Source organism: Zophobas morio, unplaced genomic scaffold (assembly GCF_036711695.1).
Source record: "Zophobas morio isolate AGI-343-1 ecotype UQ-CSIRO unplaced genomic scaffold, CSIRO_AGI_Zmor_V1 ptg000010l, whole genome shotgun sequence".
NCBI lineage: Eukaryota > Metazoa > Arthropoda > Insecta > Coleoptera > Tenebrionidae > Zophobas > Zophobas morio.
The window spans coordinates 7606077-7626893 of record NW_026972115.1 but is presented as its reverse complement, the minus strand read 5'-3'; the positions used below and the strand labels follow the sequence as shown (position 1 = coordinate 7626893).

General features: G+C 37.0%; 5 protein-coding genes across 12 annotated transcripts; 3 read left to right on the top strand and 2 right to left on the bottom strand.

Moving 5' to 3' along the window:
• Positions 1–3968: 3968 nt before the first annotated feature.
• Positions 3969–8374, top strand: LOC135126374 (beta-1,3-galactosyltransferase 1-like). 2 transcript variants are annotated; one of them, XM_064052380.1, is made up of 5 exons: positions 3969–4271; positions 4338–4478; positions 4869–5119; positions 5171–5448; positions 6282–8374. In XM_064052380.1, exons 2-5 carry the CDS (start codon positions 4385–4387, stop codon positions 6697–6699), a joined length of 1041 nt encoding a protein of 346 aa, XP_063908450.1. In that variant the 5' UTR covers positions 3969–4271; positions 4338–4384; the 3' UTR covers positions 6700–8374. The 2 variants fall into 2 exon arrangements, with proteins under 2 accessions (XP_063908450.1, XP_063908449.1); XM_064052379.1 differs by having other exon boundaries at positions 4338–4505.
• A 26-nt stretch (positions 8375–8400) lies between these two features.
• On the bottom strand, positions 8401–9408 carry LOC135126378 (uncharacterized). 2 transcript variants are annotated; one of them, XM_064052391.1, is made up of 3 exons: positions 9168–9408; positions 8665–8946; positions 8401–8613 (listed from the first exon to the last, which is right to left on the bottom strand). In XM_064052391.1, exons 2-3 carry the CDS (start codon positions 8876–8878, stop codon positions 8444–8446), a joined length of 384 nt encoding a protein of 127 aa, XP_063908461.1. In that variant the 5' UTR covers positions 8879–8946; positions 9168–9408; the 3' UTR covers positions 8401–8443. The 2 variants fall into 2 exon arrangements, with proteins under 2 accessions (XP_063908461.1, XP_063908460.1); XM_064052390.1 differs by having other exon boundaries at positions 8665–9408.
• Positions 9409–12783: 3375 nt separating this feature from the next.
• LOC135126375 (beta-1,3-galactosyltransferase 1-like) lies at positions 12784–15991 on the top strand. 6 transcript variants are annotated; one of them, XM_064052386.1, is made up of 7 exons: positions 12784–13058; positions 14240–14558; positions 14621–14797; positions 15049–15110; positions 15160–15437; positions 15493–15826; positions 15877–15991. In XM_064052386.1, the coding sequence occupies exons 2-7, from the start codon at positions 14441–14443 to the stop codon at positions 15925–15927; spliced, it is 1020 nt and encodes a 339-aa protein (XP_063908456.1). In that variant the 5' UTR covers positions 12784–13058; positions 14240–14440; the 3' UTR covers positions 15928–15991. The 6 variants fall into 6 exon arrangements, with proteins under 6 accessions (XP_063908456.1, XP_063908457.1, XP_063908451.1 ...); XM_064052387.1 differs by having other exon boundaries at positions 12785–13058; positions 14606–14733; positions 15039–15110; XM_064052381.1 differs by having other exon boundaries at positions 12798–13058; positions 14606–14797.
• A 92-nt stretch (positions 15992–16083) lies between these two features.
• On the top strand, positions 16084–18027 carry LOC135126376 (beta-1,3-galactosyltransferase 1-like). The gene is made up of 6 exons (XM_064052388.1): positions 16084–16553; positions 16601–16792; positions 16931–16986; positions 17033–17310; positions 17355–17697; positions 17748–18027. Exons 1-6 carry the CDS (start codon positions 16448–16450, stop codon positions 17775–17777), a joined length of 1005 nt encoding a protein of 334 aa, XP_063908458.1. The 5' UTR covers positions 16084–16447; the 3' UTR covers positions 17778–18027.
• Positions 18028–18540: 513 nt separating this feature from the next.
• On the bottom strand, positions 18541–20331 carry LOC135126373 (G patch domain-containing protein 4-like). The gene is made up of 4 exons (XM_064052378.1): positions 20169–20331; positions 19908–20059; positions 19596–19846; positions 18541–19544 (listed from the first exon to the last, which is right to left on the bottom strand). The coding sequence occupies exons 1-4, from the start codon at positions 20212–20214 to the stop codon at positions 18791–18793; spliced, it is 1203 nt and encodes a 400-aa protein (XP_063908448.1). The 5' UTR covers positions 20215–20331; the 3' UTR covers positions 18541–18790.
• Between the last annotated feature and the right edge of the window lie 486 nt (positions 20332–20817).

Sequence of the window (20817 nt, the reverse complement as noted above, 5' to 3'; positions counted from 1 at the left end):
TGCTTTCCTCTTTCGGTGCTTCCATGCCCCAGCATCCACGCTGAAGCCGCCGTCCCGAGCTTACATCCTCATCAGGCAGCACGTTGTTTGAAAGCGTCACGGTGTTGCAACAGTAAATGCCCATTAATGCAATTATGCAAGCTCATAATGCAACACAATGACATCTTTATAGCCGTTCGAACAAACTTCATCCATATAAGTTCCCCGGACGCTATCTTGGAACGATTTACGCTCAGATTAGCCCATAACGCAATTAAAAACTCTCACCATAAGAATTCCGGTTGCAATAATCGCCGCTTTATAATCTGCTTACAGTTAAAAACAAAAAAACGCTCGTTCCTGATAGTTTCCGAGAAAAATCGTCCGAGCGTTCTCTATTGCCGTAATTTCATCTGTCGTTTCATTAATTAAAACGGCACAAGGTCCGCTTTTTCTGCAAACTTTTGCCTTCAAAGAAACTCGTTTATGGCGCTGGTGCTCCTTGTATTTTTGTTATTTTACGGCTTCTGCGAAGATTTGACGCAATAATCTTTTAAATGACTTGTGTGTGCAGCTAAGTGCGGCTTGATTTGACGGTGGTGCGTTTTAGATTGGGTGCTTTTGTCCACGAAAACGGTTTGATGTTGCCAAGGGAACATGATAATTTCATGGGCATGGGGGGGCTCCGGACTTCATTAAGCGGAAATCTTGGACGTATTGTGAAGTGTCAAAGCGGGCAGCTGCTGGCGGACAAGACCAAAAAGGAAACATGCGAAAGGACAGTGGACATTCCATGACCACAGAACGATTTTAAACATTTTCTGAACCGAAGATTGCTTGTTGTTGCTAAAATTCACGTCTTATCTGTCGAAGTGGACCAAACAAAGGTTATATTTTTCAAATTTCAACCAATGACAGGAGTTTAATGATACAAAAAAAAAAAACAAAAACCTGTAATTGGTCAATCTTTTGGCAAAAATTCAAGTATTATCCTCCTTAGAAGCACAAATGAAAATTTACCGAAAACTAAATTGCTTTAAATAGATATTTTTTGTAAAATAATATTTTTTGGCACTTTGACTTGCTCAGTTTTTTGCAGTCGATCACGAAAATTATGGTTGTTATGTAGAGCAAAGTGTGTTCTTTTACTTAATGTAACAGCTATTTAAAAATAAAGGACAGCCCACACTATAATTAAAATAATTACAAAGCTACTTAGTGAAGTTATTAAAACGTAATGGGAGTTATTTAACTGACGTCTTTAATATTCTTGTACGATCGTGTTTGTAATAAATTTAATTACTGTTTACAAGATGCACTTTGATGTCTCAGGTGTTTTCATTTTTTTACCTTTGATGTTTAATTTCTGTTCTCTTCAGTTTTATTTTTCTTTCAGTGCTTTTTTGTTTTAACAGAAATATATATGATAAAAAAAAATCCTATTGAAACTTTGCTACTCTAGCTGAATCAATCTGACAGTAGAACCTAATGTTGTGAATACAAAAAAAAAGTATAAGATGCTATATTTAAAAATCATAAAAATAAAATTAAATAAAAGAAATTTTATTTTAATTATTACAGTAATTCCAACCTGTAACAAAAAACCTATGTAGGTAGCAATTATTTTAAACTCACCTTTATACTTATTAACCTATCTAAATTTGCACTTAGTTTTTAAAAAATACTAGTCACAAACCGTTTGATGTTAACTGGAAAAATCTCAGATTTAAATATACAGTGTATCCAGAAACAGAAGAATTTGAAAAAAAAATCGAAAACAATATTTGTCAAACTTGAAAAACAAAAACTTGATTTCTGAGTCGTTTCAGCGTATGATCGGGCTAGTTGTGCGTCATAAGTTTGAAAAAGAAATAAAAAAATATTTTTTTAAATTTCGTGGAACTTAGTTTACCTACGCAGTTTGTCAAAGTATTTTTTTAATTGATTTAGAAATGTTAAGAACGTAAAAATATCAATTCCTTTTCAGTTTTTTATGCCATTGTTTTTTTTTTCATTTTAATGAACCCATATATACTACCAAACGCATGCAGAATGAACCTTATCTTGGTTCTGACTATTGGAATGACCCATTTAAGGAAATTATAACGTAAACGTCCACTTTAATGTAAGAAATATTCTAAATAAGCACCCAGTGAACTTTTTTCTTAAAGCAGCTGTCATCACTTCTGCACTAATAGTATGTTGGTACCTGTATCTCTTAACCAACCTCATACTACATATTTCAGCGCATTCAGAAGCACATCAGTTACAAAAACATCTCAGCGTCCCTCCTCAACCCTTAATTAAACCATTATAGCGAAAAATGCGCCCCCCGACCCATCCGAGCCGTAATTCCCATCGCAACATGTTTATGTAAATCCGAAACGCAGCCGCTTCCAACAGCATTCGCCATAACCCATAACAAATCGTCCAGAAACTAAGCCGTACAAGTACAAAGCAACGCCAATATATCAATCCGCAAGCTTGTATTTTTAATAAATCTCAACATACTAACCGAATTGACACCTCTCCCACTCCGACCACTCCGGCTCCGCCCATTTCCCCCTTCCGCCGTCTCCCCACCACTTTACTTGCCCCGCCCCTTCGCTGGGCGGGGCGTGAGAACCAATCACTGCAGCGACGTGTGTGGTCCTCAGATCTTCATTACATCTTCTGTTGCCAATTTAACGATTCGAAACGCGGTAGGCGATGGATGCGGCATTTACCAGAGTGTTGGAGAGAGAGAGGGAGCATGCGGCTAAATTCAACGTAATTAAAGCGATTGTATGTGTAAATTTGATATTTTCTTATTACCATTCATAGAAAGGCCATCCATCATGGGCGCAATTACGGGGTAATGGGACGCCTTGTGTGGCGAGATATCTTCTTCATGGTGGGTTTGCTGGGGCCCTTCGTCGCAATTACTCCCACCTAGGCGCAATTTTAAGCAAACGCCAGCGACGGTGCGCCGAAGACAAATTAAAAAGTTCTTAATTGAACATTCTTTCATTTGGGAAGACAAGTTAAGGAGGGTTCTCTCTTAAAAACGCTCCGACTCTAAACTTAATTAATCACTCGGAAGGGATCTACAATCTCCTCACGTTCGCTACAAATTGATATTTACACCCTGAGAGTATGCAACCAATTATTCGCCGTGAACGCGCGAATTTATGGGGCGCGGGGGCGGGGGCGGCGTGTTCATTTCCTGGGAGCTGTGATAAAAAAAGAATTTAATTAAAATTTCAAGAGTAATAAAAAAAGTGGGATACAATTTCTTTCGGAGCGATACTTTAATCAAGTAGCTGTTGGATAAATTGCTTTGTTCCCTTTCTTGAAATTATTACGTCACGTACGGCGTTTTTTCCTGGACGCTTTAATTTTCCGGGGAAATTGCTTTCTTTATTGCCTCGCGCTTTTTTCGTGAGAGAATCGCCACTCAACTTCAGAGTCGTTGACGCGCGAATTAAAGCCTTAAGATGACAGAGGGCGCCCGAACCTACAACAAATGCAATGAGATACAGCGAACTGTAATTTAAGCGTTAAATTTCATAATGTTTTTTAATAATTAAACATTTTTGATATTTATTATAAGTAATTTCTAATATTTTTTAAAACTACATTGTGTTACAATTATGTTGCAGGTTTCTCTCTGTTGTAGGGCAGTCGTTCATAAAGTAGTTTCACTATATGTAGTTAGGCTAAAAAAATCTTTTTCCAGTAAGAAAAAATGTTCTGAGGTGGTAAAATAGGCAACATAAAAAAACGACAAACAAAAAGTCGACAAAAAAGGCAACAACAAGGAAAACTAGCATATAGGCAGCCCAGTTTACACAGTTGCGGTTGTTCAAGTGATGATATCTTCTGAATATCAATAATGTCGAAGTCAAATTTAAAAGATGACTTATTTATGGTAAAGCGATTAAACATCGCAATATATGTTATCTCTAGTTGGCTCATCAATTTTCCCTTATCAAAGCTACAAAAACGCATGCACAACAATTCTTTATTTTATCGTAATACTTAAATAAAACCCCTCGTAGACGAATTTAGATAACAAAATCATTAATAATAAAACAAAGAATGAAATTAGTATTGCCTAGTGACGTTATATTGAACCACCCTCGTAGGAACACTTGACTTTAAGGTCAAACAACCCCAACGCCCCTAACCTAACTTTCTAGGTAAAAGTTGACAGCCGCCAACCAACGACCCATTCAGGGCCACTCGCCCTTTTATTTCCGATGGATAAGCGACGATGAAGGTCTGTTCGAGTCACCCCGTCGATTTCCAAGGTAATTTTGACCATATTGCTGTATTCACGCGTCGTCGGAGCGATAACTGATAATATCAAATTTCAGCCCCAGACTCGACACCAAACACTGCAGGTTCCCACTCGTGAAGCAACATGAAGTCCAAACGAAAGATATTTGTTTACACAATACTTATTTTATCGTTTATCTTTTACATAATCATGTGTATGCAAATTTCAAATACGGAAGGTGAGCCAAATTCGGGACATACTATAGGTACGCTTTGGTTTTGTTGCAGCTTTTATGTAGTTTCTAAGTTGTTACTGTTTGGTTGTACTTTGCACAAGAAGGGACAGCGAACGGCGCTGCTTTGTAGACGAAAATCGCAGTCCGAAGTGGTTTTGATTTACGTTGTGTTTGGTTGATGCTTGCGGCTTTTTCTCGTTCCAAGTGACGTTGTTTACGCGGCGAAACACATAAGTAGAGTTAGATTTGTACAAATTAACACCCCGTTCTAAAAATAGTCCGAAAACATTTTGGTTTGGAGTTGGCTACAACAACGATTCAGAATGTTTTCCACGATTGTGTTTGAATTGTTTAGTTTTGTGACGTTGATTATACTTTGGTTTGTTCATCTAGCTTCTGTGGAGGGCTGGGGCTACAACACGACGCGGGATACTAGTCAGTACATTTTAAACAACAATTTGAGCGCACACATTTTTCCGGAGCACTTCTGTGATCATGACTCATTTCTGCTTGTAATGGTGTGTTCGGGACCTTCCAACGTCGAGGCGAGAAATGCAATACGAGAGACATGGGGTGATAAACGAAATTCGAATAATGTGTCCTTATTTTTTTTACTAGGCGAAACCATGAATAGTTCACTGCAGGTAAATTTCAATATTGTGCAACACTTTCGGGATTATTGTTTTGTGTTCTAGAATGATATAGTGGCGGAGAGCAACAAATACGGAGACATAATTGAGGAACGCTTTGTAGATTCTTACAACAATCTCACTTTGAAGTCTATTGTTATGTTGAAGTTAGTTAGTAATTATTGTGCCAACTCTACGAAATATTTACTGAAGATTGACGACGACATGTTCGTCAACATGCATCTCATTGTGAAGATGCTTATGGGTAGAAATAGCACGACAGATTTGCTCATGGGGAAACTGATCTGCGGAGCAAGGCCCATCAAAGACACCAGCAGCAAGTGGTTAGTGTCCAGGTGTTTTATTGCGATTGGTCAGAAACTATAATAAAAATTGACGTTAATCGCGAGATCGAAAAAAGTTGACTGTGAATGAAAAACTTTAACAAATTGTTTTTTCGATCTGGCTGTATATTATTTTTGAAACGTCAAGGACACACGCAATTCAAAAGTTTACTATTAACAGTGTAGTTTAGCATTTTCTTAAATTTAATCAATTTAATGACAAGATTCGATTTAAAAACTTGATTAGTGACCACTAATTAGAATCTTTAAAAAAAAAAAGAAGAGTGCGTCGACCCAGGGACGCACGGATGGAGTTTTAACTCTACGGTGTCAATTTATATAAATTAAACATGTCTACGCGGCGAGTCATTAATTTTCTCTTAAAAAATAATAAAAACCAAAAATATTTTGCATTTGTATTTTTTGACAAAATGATAAATATCCATGTATTGTCAATGCATTCTTTTTATAAAATATACTTTTTTTATTTATTTATCATATAGAAATATAATTAATTAACATAATAATAATATAAAAAAAAAGTACAATGTGTAATTTACCAACTAAAGTAACATAAATATTTACATTACACACATTACACTACAAATTTTTCTCTCTCTATAGCGCGGCGTTACATGCCTGTTCAGACTCAGTTCAAACCGGTCTCGGTGTCTTCGACACCGACACCATCCTATTCCGGCGCGCGTGTTCTAATACGAAAACAAAGGAGTTAAAACTCCGAAAACTAAAACATTACTACACTGGAAAGTTGTGATCTTCGTAATTGAGATTGTTTTTGAGGAAACCGTGTTTATTTTCGTGTAAAATTCTAGGTACTCTCCGCGCTACATGTACTCGGGCAGAGTGTACCCCAACTACCTCTCCGGCACCGGCTACGTGATGTCCGTCGACGTGGCCGAGAAGCTGTACAAGGCGGCGCTGCAAACACCAATTTTCCACCTGGAGGACGTATACATAACCGGGATTTGCGCAAAGAAGGCCCGAGTCAGGCCCCACAACAACTCGCTATTCACATATCAAAAGTTAAACTACGACTTGTGTCTCTTCATGAAGCTGTACACGGCTCACCGCTTCACCCCCGTCGACATCCGCAAAACGTACAATTTATTGAAAGACAACAACGTGACGAGGGAATGCCTCACGCAGAAGAACAGCTTCAACGTCAACCACTGGATAATGAACAACATAATTAAAGTTAATAAAACTTATCGTAAGAGTAAGTGTGAATAGGTTTCTATTTTCCTTTCGAGAATTGTGATAATTAGTGCATTATAAATTGTATTTTTTACGCTTTCTACGGATCTAGTGCCAAAGTATTCGACTAGTTCACAAACGTTTATATTTATTACGGGGGCGGTAGAAGGGCGAGTCGGAAAATTCGTTTCTGTGATTGTAAATACGGCGCACTTTTCTCAACTTTGCAGTTTTAGTGGATCGGGAAACGTCGACTCGCGCCGACACGAAACTCGAAATCGCACAAGAGTTTCGTGTGGGCGCGACCACAACGACCACCGTTTCTAGTAAGCAAGCACATCTATCCGCACATCTCTAACACGTTTGACCTCAGGGTTTACTTTAGCTTAAGATTCGTTTCACTCTACGTTTGCAACACCAAAGAACACACAGTTCTCTACAGCTGCTGATTTTGGTAGATGTTTTCGAGAGATTTGTGGCTAGGTTAAAATCGGACGATTTTAATGCTCATGCGGCCATGACCACGATGTACGTTTGATGCAGACACGCATCAAGACAATTTCCATGTACTCAACCCTCGTTTTCAAACTCTTGCCCACTACATTGTAAAGTCAACAGTCAAAAAGTCTGAGGAGAGTTTGAAAACGCGAGGGACCTCTTTAACGTAAACAACAATGACGGGAGAAAAGTATACACCTAATTCATTCCTGGGATAATTTTATTATAATAATAACAATAATAATAATAATAAATCGTGGTTTAAGTCTCAACAACCTGCACGCAATGTTTTTTTGAAACAGTAAAATTAAGTCTACGAAATAGTGAACAGCAAAAACACGACGTTCACTATTCGGTGGGCTCTACTTTACTACTTGAATATGATGAAATCATCACGCGGAGTCGGTGTGTTGGCGGTTAAACCGCGATTTATCGGCCGTTGGAGTTCCTTTACAGTTCAATGCTCGTTTGGACTTTGTCCCTTTTGCTTAAAAGAAAGCGAAAACCACGACGTTTGATCTGACGTTCACATGAGCTTTTCAGGTAGCTAGTTTGTGTAAGTAGTTGGCTTTTCCATTAGTCGGCTCAAGCGTTACCGTTTTCACAGGTTACAAATGTAGTTCAACATTGTCCATGATTTGGTAAGAGACTAGTGCCTTAATGTTGAAATGTATTTGTTTATCTTAGCTCTCATCATGAATTGATTCCAATAAAACGTCCAGCTGAATTATATTATTAAAACTACTTCAACTGAAAATTCGTGAACTTAACATGTGTGGCGACTGCGCCATAAAATCTGATCAGTTTGGTTTCGTTCGGCGTCTGCAGCGAGTTGCTCAATGTAACGAATGTGTATTTTTTGCAACACACTGTAGACGGTCACGTTTGCGGTAAGACGCGATTTTTCTTTAGGGATTGTGTTTCGAAGCCCACTTCGGTAATTAAACAAAGCTTGTTTTAGGTAACTTCGATTATGATTACTGGGTTCCTCGTTCGTACTTATTTCAGAACTGATAGAAGGAATCTGTAAATGTTGCAGTTAGTTGTACCTTTTGTTCGTCAGTGCTTGAAAAATTTAGTTAATTGTTGTTAAATTATCATTATGTATACATTCCGTGTCCGACGATGTTACAAATTATTTGTATTTCGAATTGATGATGTATAAACTAAACTAAAAGAATTTTAAAATATAAACGATTATGTGAAACAACAATCTGACTTTTATTAACCTTTCCACGAGTAATACATTATAGACTAAATTATGTACATGATATCTTCACAGCTAACTTCTTACACGCCCGTATGCAATGCGTCTTCCGCCTTCGAACCTTTCGAAGACCACGATCCTTAAACGCCTGTTGGGTTTTTCGATCACAATGTTCAGTTTCTCTATGCTATCCCATCGTTTGTGGTCGAAGCTCACCGCTTCGTCACTGAGGGACAGGGGGTACCCTGAAACAACTTCTGATTAAATTGATTACATTCGGATTACCTTTCTTTTACCGTTTTGGTTGAAAAACATCCGTAAAACATCCTCGGAGAGGGTTCTGTCCCTGGGGTTGTAAGCATGCAGAACCGCTTTACAGATAAGCGCGAAGTGCGTCTGCCTGCTTTGGTCTGGGGGCTCCGTGATGTATTGCATTATTCTGTATAGGAGCTTGTAGCCGGGTAGGATATTTACCTCTTCTGGGTGGTAAATTCTGTGTAAAAATAACATTTTTATCAAATTTAGTCAGTTATTTAACCACTTTCAAAATAATCAAGTTAGAATAATGTTCTGTGTACCTATAACATATAGAAAAGAAAGTCGTTATCTTCTTCATGTGACGCACCATATAGTAGCGCTAAAAAAAACACCTTTGCGGCCAATGAAACCATTTATAGATTTACACTAAAACTCTTTTTGTATTTAATCATGGTTAAAACAATCAGGTGTCTGGATCTTTTTGAGTTAGCTACTGTATATTTTATGTATTTAAGCGCAAAAAATACGTAAAAATTCTTACCTAATTGTGTATATTGCTGTTGGCACTGGCATGTTGAGTTCTGTGTTTTCTCACCAACGGGCAAACGAAAACTGTCCAGAGAGACAAATCTTACCTTTTAGGTAAAGAGAGGTAAAGTATTCATAAACAGGTCCTTATCAGTTTATTATTCGAAACCCTTATTATAGGCATCGAGTACCTGCTTAAGCTTTCCGAGAAGGGTAATGACAATCTTTGGAATACAACTTTCTCGGTATTAGACAAAAACATATTTTTGAATCTGTCTTGGACTACAGTTAAAATGGTTGTTATTAAGCATCCATCAAGAATCAATGGCAAAAAGCGCCAAATCGTAGTGACCAAAAGTCACTTTGGGGTGTTTAAAAGTAACGGATTTTTCAATTTTTTTTTTGAGACTTTTTTTGTGATTTTTAAGCATTTTTTCATGTACCCAAGTTTTGATGATCTTGAGTTATTTTTGAGGGAGTGTAAAACCAGGGATTTTTTAAGTTTTTTGCGCCAATATTGTCCAGTGACATTTTGGTTACACAACAGAAATCACCAACAACTCAAATTACATAGTTTAAATTGTTGGCGGTAAAACATCAACTGTTCAACACAGAACTGAAATTATTGTTCACATCACTGTATAGAAAAAGGTATAGTTATATTTCACAAGAATATCCACTTACCTTCCTTGCTGTAAATGTGCATATAAATTAATTTTTTGGATGGATTTTAAACAAGCCAGAGACATTTTTTTCATTGTCGAGTTATCGTGCATTTTTTGCGCTTTCACGTTTCGCTCATGTTTACTACGCTTGATCTTTTTTATTTTTTGTATATTCTTGGCTCTGGGAAGGTGATTTTCAAAGTTTGACACAGTTTCGAGGAAACTGTTTCCTTGCATTTCCTTCCGCCGCCTATTCTTCCTTGTGGCGGCGGGAAGTCTGGCGGCGGCGACAGTTTGGCGCGCAGTGTCACAGTTACAGATCGAAAAATAACACTCCCTTCATTTGTGTTTCGCAATTTTAAACATTATTTGGAATATTTTTTTAATCTTAATTTTTTACCAGGTGAGTCACAAACTCAGATTCTATTTTTCACGTAGTTAACAAGTATATTTTCAAATTCTTAAAAAATAAATCTAAATTGTATTGACTTAGATTGGGTACACACGTTTTGACCATCTGGTCTTTTATTTCAGGGTTCAGTAATTTTTAACAACGCTGAATACATTATAATAATAAAAAAAATAATCAACACTCAATAATTTCTTGATGTCTGATAAGTGATAACTAGAGAGCGGATTTTATGAAATTTGCATATCCGTTATTTTTTGCATATAAGTCTTGATATTTAATGTGTGAACGAATCATGCTAATAAAAATGACTACAGCTATAAAAAAAATGCATAGTTGCATATATTTGCCTTCTGCTGCATATTTCACGTAACTGGTGCATATTTTGCATTTTTATCAATTTTTGTGCTAATTTGAAAAAAAAAATGTTATTCTATCGGCATTTATCTAGAAAAACGAAATTTCATTAATCAGATTGCAAATATTGTCCTGAGTTTCAAATAACTAGGAAAGGTTTGGGTTTTATGGTAGTTTGGAGAAACCACCGGGTGTTAAGCTAATCTTCCAGGGCTGTAATTACTTTTGGAAATACCGTTCATTCCCAATATTTTTGTTCGTTACTTAAGCGTATTAATGGTATGTTTAATGGTGGTCGAAGGGACGTTACCCTATTATTTTTCATCGTGAGTTTGCATTGAAAGCATTTAAAGCGATACAGGTGTGTCAATATGTCGACGTTAACTCTAATTAATTTACGGATTATACGTTTTCCTGAACTTATTCTTCAAGAAGGAACTCTGTTTTGTCGCGCCGGTAAGGATTTTTATACATCTGTGGACGTAGTACGCACTTTTTCTACTTACAAAAGCATATTTTAGAATCACCGGATAAACTTTTTTGTGAGAATATTTCGAAAAATATTTAAAAATAAACTGTTACCAAAATAGTAATTAAATAGTCGATTACTACTATTTTTCAATTTGTTCTGTTTATGTTTATTTTTTAGTATAACAATATTATCTTTAAAAATGTGATTTATGTGTTAGTGAGAATTAATTAAACACTTTGCAATGTGATTTATGTATTTTTTGTAATAAAACGTATGCTCGGGAAACCTGTTTTTGTAATTTGTAAATAAATTTAGTTCGGTTATTACGATTTTTTTTTTAATTTTTGGAGCATATGCAACTGCATATCTCCGCATATATTAAGAAAGTTACCGCATATTTGCATAAATTTGATGCATATCATATGATCATATTTCCCAAAATTTTGCTGCATATTTTCCGCTCTCTAGTGATAACTGATAAGTATTGCTATTAATTACTGATTTCCTTAGGTTGGTGAAAAAGATGCATGAAGTGAATAAAAAGTGGGTGCGAAATCAAGATTCCACGCAAAGAAAAACAATCAAAGGTAAATAGCATAAAATACATAAAGATAAACACAAAATAATTCAATTGTATTGTTAAAATGCGTGATATTTGCTCAACAACACTGCGCTGACGTCATTAAATTTTTTGAGAGGATGAGACACAGTTTAAAGTCGGCTAGTCAACACGTGGACGTTTTATGAAATTTTTCTCTCTATATTATAATACGTATCTTAAGTTACATTATTGGTTTACTTTTTTGAATTAATTTTACCTTTTAGTGGTAGGTAAATGCTTTACATTAAAAAAAAGAGACTTTCATTTTTGTAATTCGAAAAGAAATGTGTTTAGAACCTGAAACAACAAAGATTTTATTGAGAAATGTTAGAAATTTGATTTCACTAGCTCACATTTTGATCTGAAACTGAAAATACGTGACCAAAACTGAAAAAGAAATTGTTTTTCTGAAAAATATTTCTTCCACTAGATCCACAGATGTGGCAAGTATTTTTACCATAAGTCATTTTACAACTGTTTAGATTGTCTTAGGACACATAGACTTTTTATTTATTACTGCTCATTCTTCAGTGGTGTTCATATCGGTGGTAGACAAGTCATTTCAAAGAGTACCTCCTCAGTTTCGTATTAGACACATATTATTAAATGTAGCCTAAATATATGTTAAGGTAAGTATTTTTCACTCAGTCATACTTAGAAATTATTCTGTATGTATGCGGTGACTTATAAAAAAAGTCCCACGTTACCTCGTCTTTTATGAATAAAAAAATTTGAAATTCTTCTTTTCAAAATATTCGAGAATTTGTTGTACAGGAGTATTTTGAAGCAAATTAGGGTTGATGATGGAATAACCGGGAAAGGAGGATCTTTCGAGAACTATTAATTCATAGATTTTCTGGGATTTTAAAAACATGCTGTTGAAACAGTGAAAATGTTTGTTGACGCATGTGGATGATGGTTTAACATGCCCATGACAAAATGGATGGTAAGTATATAAAATTGTCAGTCATGAAGTCATTATTATTACTTAATTATATAATATCATCAAATTTTCCTAAATAGACATAGTTCCTTTGAAGTAGACTTCCTCTGTCATCTGGTCCCCATTTCAAAAAGATAAAGAAGGAAACAGAACTGACTCAGGCTGATTCTGAATTTTGGCCCACAATTATAAGTCCTAAAAAAAGCAAACCGTGCCTCCCATTGGTCCAAATCGCCTTCCACCTCCGTCCCTATCACCCCACCAATCCAGCACTTCCAGCAGTTTTTGCTTAACAGCCAGTCGTTCTCGAAATTGGTAACCGCGTCAAAACCCAACGTGTCCAAAACTGCGCGCGTTGACTGCAACCGCAGCCGAATTGTTGTCAACACCCACGTCCAAAATGCAGCGATCCGAGTCCTAGTAGCACCGCCAACCAGCTCCTCGTGGCCACCAAAAGGTAAAGGACACTGTTTACGTATCATTCGCAAACACGCTTCGAACTTTGGTATAAATAGTAGCCTGGTGTGGTTATTTTAAGAGAAAAAACACTGCGCGAGACCTTCGAACTGACAACGAAGACAGCAACACGTGCTGCCGGTTAATTGGAATCAGAAAACTTGCCCCTGACCCCATCAGGGTACACGATTTTGTAATTTTATTCTGTTTACCGAGGGGTGGTCGAGCGTCATCGCGCTTACGTTTATTTTCTTTCTCGTGACGGAGACGCGATGTGGACAAAGGGCACACGGCCACCTGTTGATGTTGTTACCTGTTACTTCTCCGGTACCGGTGGCGTCAGTGTCGAGGACTTCGTTTTGTGGCGTAAAGTTACTTTATCGACGAGGTAAATAATATTCTATAAGTTGGTTATTCGTTGTTTTATTCCGACGTAGGTATTTGAAATGTGTGGTGGGTGAGGCATGTAAATGTATTGTGAATATGTATTTATGAGTGTGAATCCGCAAGGTCATGCTTTGTCGGGCCGCGGGCCAACGCGATTTGGCTCTTCGTATCAAAAATTAATTTAATGATAACGATGTTTACGTAACGTTGTTTATAATCCGACGAAATTGAAAATACGTGATTAAAATTGTGCGAAACGGGACCTACTGTTTCCTACTCTAGGGTCACGAAACGTCGAGAAAACATGAAAGTTTAGCTTACACTCGAAAAATAAAAAGTAACAAAAGTGCATTAATTTGCGATTTTATCTCGTTTTCCGCGATGTTTAAATAGTGAGAACAATGATGACTAATGCGAATAACAACATAATTAAGCCGTAATTTTTATTGTAAATTAAAGTTTGATTAAATAAACTCTTTGATAAATGAAGAACAAATAGACGAATCTACATGCACACAAAGTTTACTTAATTACTTAAGATAATTATATATAAGGTCACACTCGACGGTCTTTTATTCTAAGCGTTTCGTCGATTGAAGTAAGTTGATTGCGTCTAAATATAGTGCAAGGATAGGTAAAATTACTTCTGGGTTTTAATTAAAATATCGAACGACGGGTGACATTTTTAATCCACAGTTGTTAAGACATTTTAATTTTAAAAAGTTTGTTAAAGTAAGATTTTATGTGGAGCGATTTATCCCCCCTCAAAAAAATTTTAAATCTGTGTATTTTCAGGTGCTGAACGGTCTCCGGAAATACCCAGCTCTAGAATGGAATTAGCGTGACACTCCGACCCTATTGCTATAAACTTAACTTCAATATGACACTCCTATTGTCGTATTTGTATAATGTTAAGACCAGCGAACTTGTAGGATAGAAGCGTTATGGAGTTAACTGCTACGAAAATCAGGCATTTTTGTATACATTGAGGCGGAAATGTGGATTTTTTTGCCTCAAATGAAATTCAAGAAAAGGCTGCTATTTCTCTCTTTCGTTGTAATATTTGGCGTCCTCTACTTATATTTTAACTCAAACTGGAATGCCCCCGTCTCGAGTGAGTAAATCGTACTTTATACTAAAAAAAAAACAATCAGCTTTAAGGTCCTCCCTACGTAGACGGTTGGAACCAAAACACCTCAAAAGATGTCAGAAACTACGTTAGTGAAAGTTCGCCACCACACATCATCCCAAAGGACTTCTGCCAAAAGAGCGGCATTTTACTGGTCATGGTGAATATTAAGCCCGATGACTTTGAAGTTCGTCACGTCATAAGAGAAACATGGGCGCGTAAACGTACGTGCATGTTGTAATTATTAATTTGATCGTAGGCGTCGACGTTTGTGATAAGCGGTGCATCAAAGTGGTCTCGTTGACGCCCTTTTTATGGGTGCTAATGCATTCCATAGTTGGTTTAATTAATTCCGTACTACCATATGATCGAACAAAGTCGATTTTAGAATTTTTCAAAATTTCAGGATACAATACTTTAATTACGAAACTATTAGTCTTAACTGAACTTAATTTTCTACTTCAGGATTTTTCAGGTGCCAATGTTTCCTTCTACTTCTTGGTGGGTGAAGAGAGGAACCACAACTATGAAGTGCAAGTACGCGCTAGCCACCACAATTAGACAAAACTTATTTTTTTTCTTTCAGGTTAGACTTAAGTTCGAGAGTGAAAAATACAACGACATCATTCAAGAGCGTTTCCTAGATTCTTACAACAACTTAACTTTAAAATCCATAAACATGTTGAAGCTGTTTAGTCGCCACTGTTCAAAATCCTACAAATATTTAATGAAAATCGACGGCGATGTGTTTTTGAACGTCCACAACGTGCTCGAGATGTTGTCAAAGCGCAACAGTGAGACGGATTTCCTCGTTGGGAAACTCATCAACGATACGAAACCATTCCGAGACCCGAGGAGCAAGTGGTAGGTCTTCAAACCTGATTTAATACACACTTTGAAAAAAAAAAACAAATTTCAGGTACGTGCCTCGTGAATTATTTCCTGAAGAAAAGTACCCCGACTACTTGTGTGGACCCACTTATTTAATGTCGTCCGACGTGGCGGAAAATCTTTACCGTTGCACCTTCGAAACGCCTATATTTTACATCGAAGACGTCTACATCACTGGGATTTGTGCCAAGAAAATCAACGTGGTTCCTAGACACGACTCGATGTTTAAATGCCAATACACGAATAAGTATATTTGCTTGCATAGAGAGAAATACAGTATTCATTATTACAAACCTGAAGAAATCCGCAAGGCTTACAGGATCTTGGTAGGAAATGGTTGCCCGGCAAGTGGTTCCATAATGGTACGTGGTTAAAATAAAGTCGTCATAAAATTGATTCGGTTCGGTTGCAGGAATGGGTGTGCTCCTTACTTTTCTCAGTGTCGAGCGCATGGAGTACTTAACGAATTTGTGATATTTTAAGTTATAATTTTGTATTACGCAGAAAATATAATTTGTTCAAAAGTTGGACGCTTTTTAGTTTAGTGATGATACACCCCGATCAAATTTGTGATAAACCCCGATCTTCGTCTTTGGCTGAAACAGATCGACGAATAAATGTGTGTGATTATTGCGAAGTTCTGCGGTAAAGCGCAAAGTAAAATTCCCATTTGCATCTAGTCGCTAATTTAATTTGTCAATTAAAAGTCAAAGAGTCTTCATAGTCTCCAGTTGAAAAAACCAACCCAAGAATTAGCGTTGTAAGCAGTAAGTCGAACTTAATTCATGCTATATAAGCAGACTTTAATCGTAATGTGGAAGAGGCATCGGTTTCATTCACGCAGCCCATAACCTTGTTGTACTCCACTTCCGCATGATTTGATAAAAAGCAATAAATTAACCGCTTTTGTGTGTTTTGTGGGTACACAAAATCCCGTGACTCGAGTTCCGAGTTTTTCGCATCTATCACAACACTGTAACAGAATGAGGTTCGGACCCGCCAGGATTTGGTTCAGAAGACTCTGTTTTATTTTTTCCTGTGTTGCGATCATCGATTTGTTGATGATTTGGAACAGTTCCTTGACTGACGGTATGTTAATTTGATTGTAGTAGTCTTGATCTGTGAGTGCCTCACAGGTTTGTCACCGGTGGAGGGTTGGGACGAAGGTGTGTCGAGAAATGTGAGCGACTACGTTAACGAACTGTTCAAGCCTCGCATCCTGCCAGAAAGCTTTTGTCAGGACGAAAAAATTTTGATGGTCATGGTGTGCTCTAGACCTGATGGGTTTGAGATTCGGAGGGCCATTAGAGACACGTGGGGCCAAAAACGTAAATGAGTGTGGAGGTACCGCTAACTGTATGATTTCTTTTGCAACACAGAAAAATACTTTTTTAATTAAAATCCACGAAATCATACAATTTGTAGTCGTATCTCTAAAACCACCCTGAATGAATTTCAGTTTTCAGACACCAACGCCTCGGTGTTTTTCCTCGTCGGAGAAGTCAAAAGTCGCCGCCTCCAGGTATACCAAATTTCATTCGAAACTCAATTTTCTCAAAATTTCGTAGAACAAACTTGAAGCTGAAAGTGAGGAATTTGCCGACATCATTCAAGAGCGTTTCGTGGACACTTACAACAACCTGACTTTAAAGTCCGTGCATATGTTGAAAGTGTTCAAGATATATTGCGCCGATACTTATAAGTACCTGATGAAAGTCGACGACGATCTTTATTTTAATCTTGACGCGACTGTGACACACCTTCAACATCGCCCTTACCAACGCAATGCACTTATAGGTAGAGTGAGAAGCCAAACAGCTCCCTATCGAGGATCCAGTTCAAAGTGGTACGTAAAAAGGCAGTTAAAACCAAAAATACACAGCTTTTTAGGTACATGCCGTACAAGTGGTACCCTGATAGTATATACCCTGATTTTTTGTGCGGACCGGGTTACCTAATGTCTGCCGATGTTGTTGACAAGTTGTTCAAATGTTCGTTGGAAGTACCGTTGCTGCACACTGAAGATGTGTACTTGACGGGGATTTGTTCAAAATACATGGGGATAAAACTCACAAATAATTATAGATTTACGTGCAACAAGAACGACAGTCACGTTTGCCTGGATTCGAAAGCATGGACGCGTCATTATTACACGGCGGCCACCATTCGAGAGACTTATTTCATTTTGAAGAATAATGGATGCGAAAAACTCAAAAGATACAGTGTCCTAATGGTAAAATTTTGGAAAATTGGTGTGGCATTATTTAATTATGGTGATTGCAGGCATGGATTTTTTTTCTTCGACATTTTTAGATGAACCACATTTTTTAAAGCAATTAATTGTAAAAAAATGACAACTTATTACGAATGTAAATTAAATCCTTTTTTTTCGAAACTGGTTATAATCATTTCGACAAACAAAGGGTTTTAATTCCTGATTAATACAAACTGATAATGAATCTAACAATAATAACAATTTACCTTGTTATTTTTAATATCGAAAGCTTGTCATTTACTTATCAGATAAATGAAAATGCATTTCTTGGAAGACTGATGTTTATTGTTTAATATAAAAATATTGGCGTTGGATTATAACTTATTTAGAAAGAATAAACAATATTTGTTTATGCAATAGCTTGAGATTTGAGTATAAATGACCCTCCGTTGAAAGACAGAAATGATCATTTATGAAAGACTGAACACCTGAGCCCTGCAGTACCCCAAATCTAATCTTTTATTTTGCATCGAATGCAATTTTCGCCTCTGTGTATCCTGTGATAGACTGATAGAGGTCACAAACACTTAAAGTTTCTTATTATTATCATTATTTTTCAGTTACAGGAAAATGGAACTTTTTGGTGACAAACACGCGCAAGCAATAATTCAGAATTAATAGACAAATATTGTATTTACGCAATTAACCTTGACATCAGCGCCTTGACATAATCCGCTTACTTTATAAATGAAGTTCAAACGTATTACGAATCTACTAAGAAAGTTCTTTATTTTTTCTGGCGTGGTAACGACTGGTTTAGTCGGTACACTAGTTTACCAGGGGAAAATTAACGACCACAAATGAACACCATAAGTCTCTATTTGTATACAAGTCAGCAGACCCGTGTGAGGGTTATGTAATAATATACAAAAACTATACTTAACAGGAAAATTACAATTCTTATTTTTATAAAAATATGCCACTGACGACAACACCTCAAAAACCTATATGGCAAACTCCCACTACAAATTACTGAAAATATTTACTCCCACAAAAAACTTGCAAATCTTTAAATACTCATCGGCAAGATAACTTACAGCTTGCTAAACAATTATTCATCGTCTGATATTTTACAAAGATGGTCGAGCGACGCCACTATCGACTTCATCATCTTCTTCTCGCGTTTCTTCTCCTTTTTCTTCAATTTCTCAGGTACATATTTCTTTTTCTTGGAATATTTACACGTAGGACTTTGTTTCGTTTCAAAATCGATTTCCTCAGTAACGAATTTGCGCTTCTTGCAATTTTCTTCTATGCACATCTGCTCTCTCACTTCCTCTATAAATAGAGCCGTAGCAGTCTTCTTCTTCTCCAGTTTTCGTTTCTTTTTCAACTTTTTCCGTTCCGCTTTCGACAAGTCGTTGAACGTCCTTTGAGCTTGTTCGAAACTCCTGTGCGAGTCATTCGTTTCGCTGTTGCTGTCTTCAATGTCTTGTTCGATCCCTTCGTCGCACGCGTTCGAATTAGGATCTACTAGACCGGAATTATTGCTGTTTTCGTCCTTAATACTGTCATGGCTTGTGTCTAAATCAGGTGTGTAGTATTTCACTACGGTTTCGTCGTTAAAAGTGACGCTTTTACGTTTATTCTTAATCTTCTTAGAAGTGGGACTCATGATAATCTCAGACTCTTGGACGATATTCGACGCAGTTTCTTCTTTGTGTTTCTTGAGTTTTTTCATTTTCTTCTCCAGATTACTGACGTCGTCAGTCAATGAAACGTTTTTCATCTTTTTCAGGAGAAGTTTTTCTTGTTTTTCTATCCTTGATAACTTGCCGCTCAGTTTTAAACCGTGTCGAGCCCCCCTACAAACAAACTATGTACTAAACACTCACTTCAACGTTGCAAATATTTACTTATGAGCGGTGCGACCTCCACACGCTGCAAACAATTCATCATCTGTTAAAGGAGTAAAAGACATGACAGGCTCCGGAGGTGCAACATTGTAGCTCTCCACTTCAGACCCCGACAGTTTCGCAGTTTTTAAGAAACTGCCATATTCGAAATTCTTGTTTTTCTTCAGATCTTTCAAAGAATAGCTTTTTGTGGATATCTCGACTGGCTCTTCGCGTAACTCTAATTTAATTGCGTCTTTGTCTAATTTCACCTAAAGGAAGACGAAATTAATTGTTTTTTTATGAGTTTTGAACGTCTGGAATGTTGCTTACGTTAATATTGTTGGCGGCGTTGTTAAAAACTCGTTCCCACCAGTTGTTGGTGAACTGTTCACCGACGTCGTGTCCTATTCCTGCATTGTCGAATTTTAGCTTTGGTTTCAGTGCTTGTGAAATTCCGTCTTCGTTTTTGCCCAAACCTTTACCTAAATCACGTTTGAGATGAAAAAACTAGTTGTAATTTTTAGGTTATGGTTTTTTGTGATGACAGATTTTATTGAAAGAGGGCTACGTTTAGTGAGAAAAATACGTTACCGTCTGTCCATCCATATTTTTCCAGCTGCTTTTTGGCAAAATCCATTTATACACGTGGGGTTATAGCCCCATTTGACATATAAACACAATTTCGATTTCTCTTTGACAATCGACGGATCTGAACCTCAAGTTGATGACCGAGAAATTAGCTCAAATCACGTGAGTCACAGCCGCCCAGATAAAGCGTCGATTTGGTACTGATCAGGGGGAAGCAAAGGGGGTACGTCTTCACCTTCTTCTTTTACAACAGAACAGAGTAAACTTTTCTTAAACGTACTGCGACCAGTCAAGAGAAAACAAGTTCTTAAATAATTTATTGGAATAATAATCGAGTTTTAGAAAGAATAAAAACATAGTTTAAAATTACGATGAAAGTTATAAGATTTGCAGGAACCTTTATATTTGATTTTCTTCTCAATTGGTAGCGCTAGTTTGAAGCAGCCAATCCACGCGAACTTGACGTCGCAGGCCTCACTGTTAACCAATAACAGCGCATTTTTCAAAGTTGCCATATTCTTCGGATTGTCGGCATTTTGAAAATGAGCACAAAAAGTAGAACGTGAACATTTTTTTCCGCTCTGGTCACATTTCGGAATAAATCGGACATCTTCCAAAGTATTTTTCCACGCTCGCACTTTTCTTCTTCCAT

What these genes read in the sequence shown, in the direction of transcription:
- LOC135126374 (XM_064052379.1), top strand. Translation starts at nt 4,385, where the DNA reads ATGAAGTCCAAACGAAAGATATTTGTTTACACAATACTTATTTTATCG. An exon ending in CCATGAATAGTTCACTGCAG is followed by an intron (nt 5,120 to 5,170) that starts GTAAATTTCAAT and finishes TTTGTGTTCTAG; the next exon opens with AATGATATAGTGGCGGAGAG. An exon ending in AAAGACACCAGCAGCAAGTG is followed by an intron (nt 5,449 to 6,281) that starts GTTAGTGTCCAG and finishes GTAAAATTCTAG; the next exon opens with GTACTCTCCGCGCTACATGT.
- LOC135126378 (XM_064052390.1), bottom strand. Translation starts at nt 8,878, where the DNA reads ATGTTATTTTTACACAGAATTTACCACCCAGAAGAGGTAAATATCCTA. An exon ending in GATGTTTTTCAACCAAAACG is followed by an intron (nt 8,614 to 8,664) that starts GTAAAAGAAAGG and finishes AAGTTGTTTCAG; the next exon opens with GGTACCCCCTGTCCCTCAGT.
- LOC135126375 (XM_064052381.1), top strand. Translation starts at nt 14,441, where the DNA reads ATGTGGATTTTTTTGCCTCAAATGAAATTCAAGAAAAGGCTGCTATTT. An exon ending in CGAGACCCGAGGAGCAAGTG is followed by an intron (nt 15,438 to 15,492) that starts GTAGGTCTTCAA and finishes AACAAATTTCAG; the next exon opens with GTACGTGCCTCGTGAATTAT. An exon ending in CGGCAAGTGGTTCCATAATG is followed by an intron (nt 15,827 to 15,876) that starts GTACGTGGTTAA and finishes GTTCGGTTGCAG; the next exon opens with GAATGGGTGTGCTCCTTACT.
- LOC135126376 (XM_064052388.1), top strand. Translation starts at nt 16,448, where the DNA reads ATGAGGTTCGGACCCGCCAGGATTTGGTTCAGAAGACTCTGTTTTATT. An exon ending in GAACAGTTCCTTGACTGACG is followed by an intron (nt 16,554 to 16,600) that starts GTATGTTAATTT and finishes AGTGCCTCACAG; the next exon opens with GTTTGTCACCGGTGGAGGGT. An exon ending in TCAAAAGTCGCCGCCTCCAG is followed by an intron (nt 16,987 to 17,032) that starts GTATACCAAATT and finishes AAAATTTCGTAG; the next exon opens with AACAAACTTGAAGCTGAAAG.
- LOC135126373 (XM_064052378.1), bottom strand. Translation starts at nt 20,214, where the DNA reads ATGGATTTTGCCAAAAAGCAGCTGGAAAAATATGGATGGACAGACG. An exon ending in ACGCCGCCAACAATATTAAC is followed by an intron (nt 19,847 to 19,907) that starts GTAAGCAACATT and finishes GTCTTCCTTTAG; the next exon opens with GTGAAATTAGACAAAGACGC. An exon ending in GGAGGTCGCACCGCTCATAA is followed by an intron (nt 19,545 to 19,595) that starts GTAAATATTTGC and finishes GTTTGTTTGTAG; the next exon opens with GGGGGCTCGACACGGTTTAA.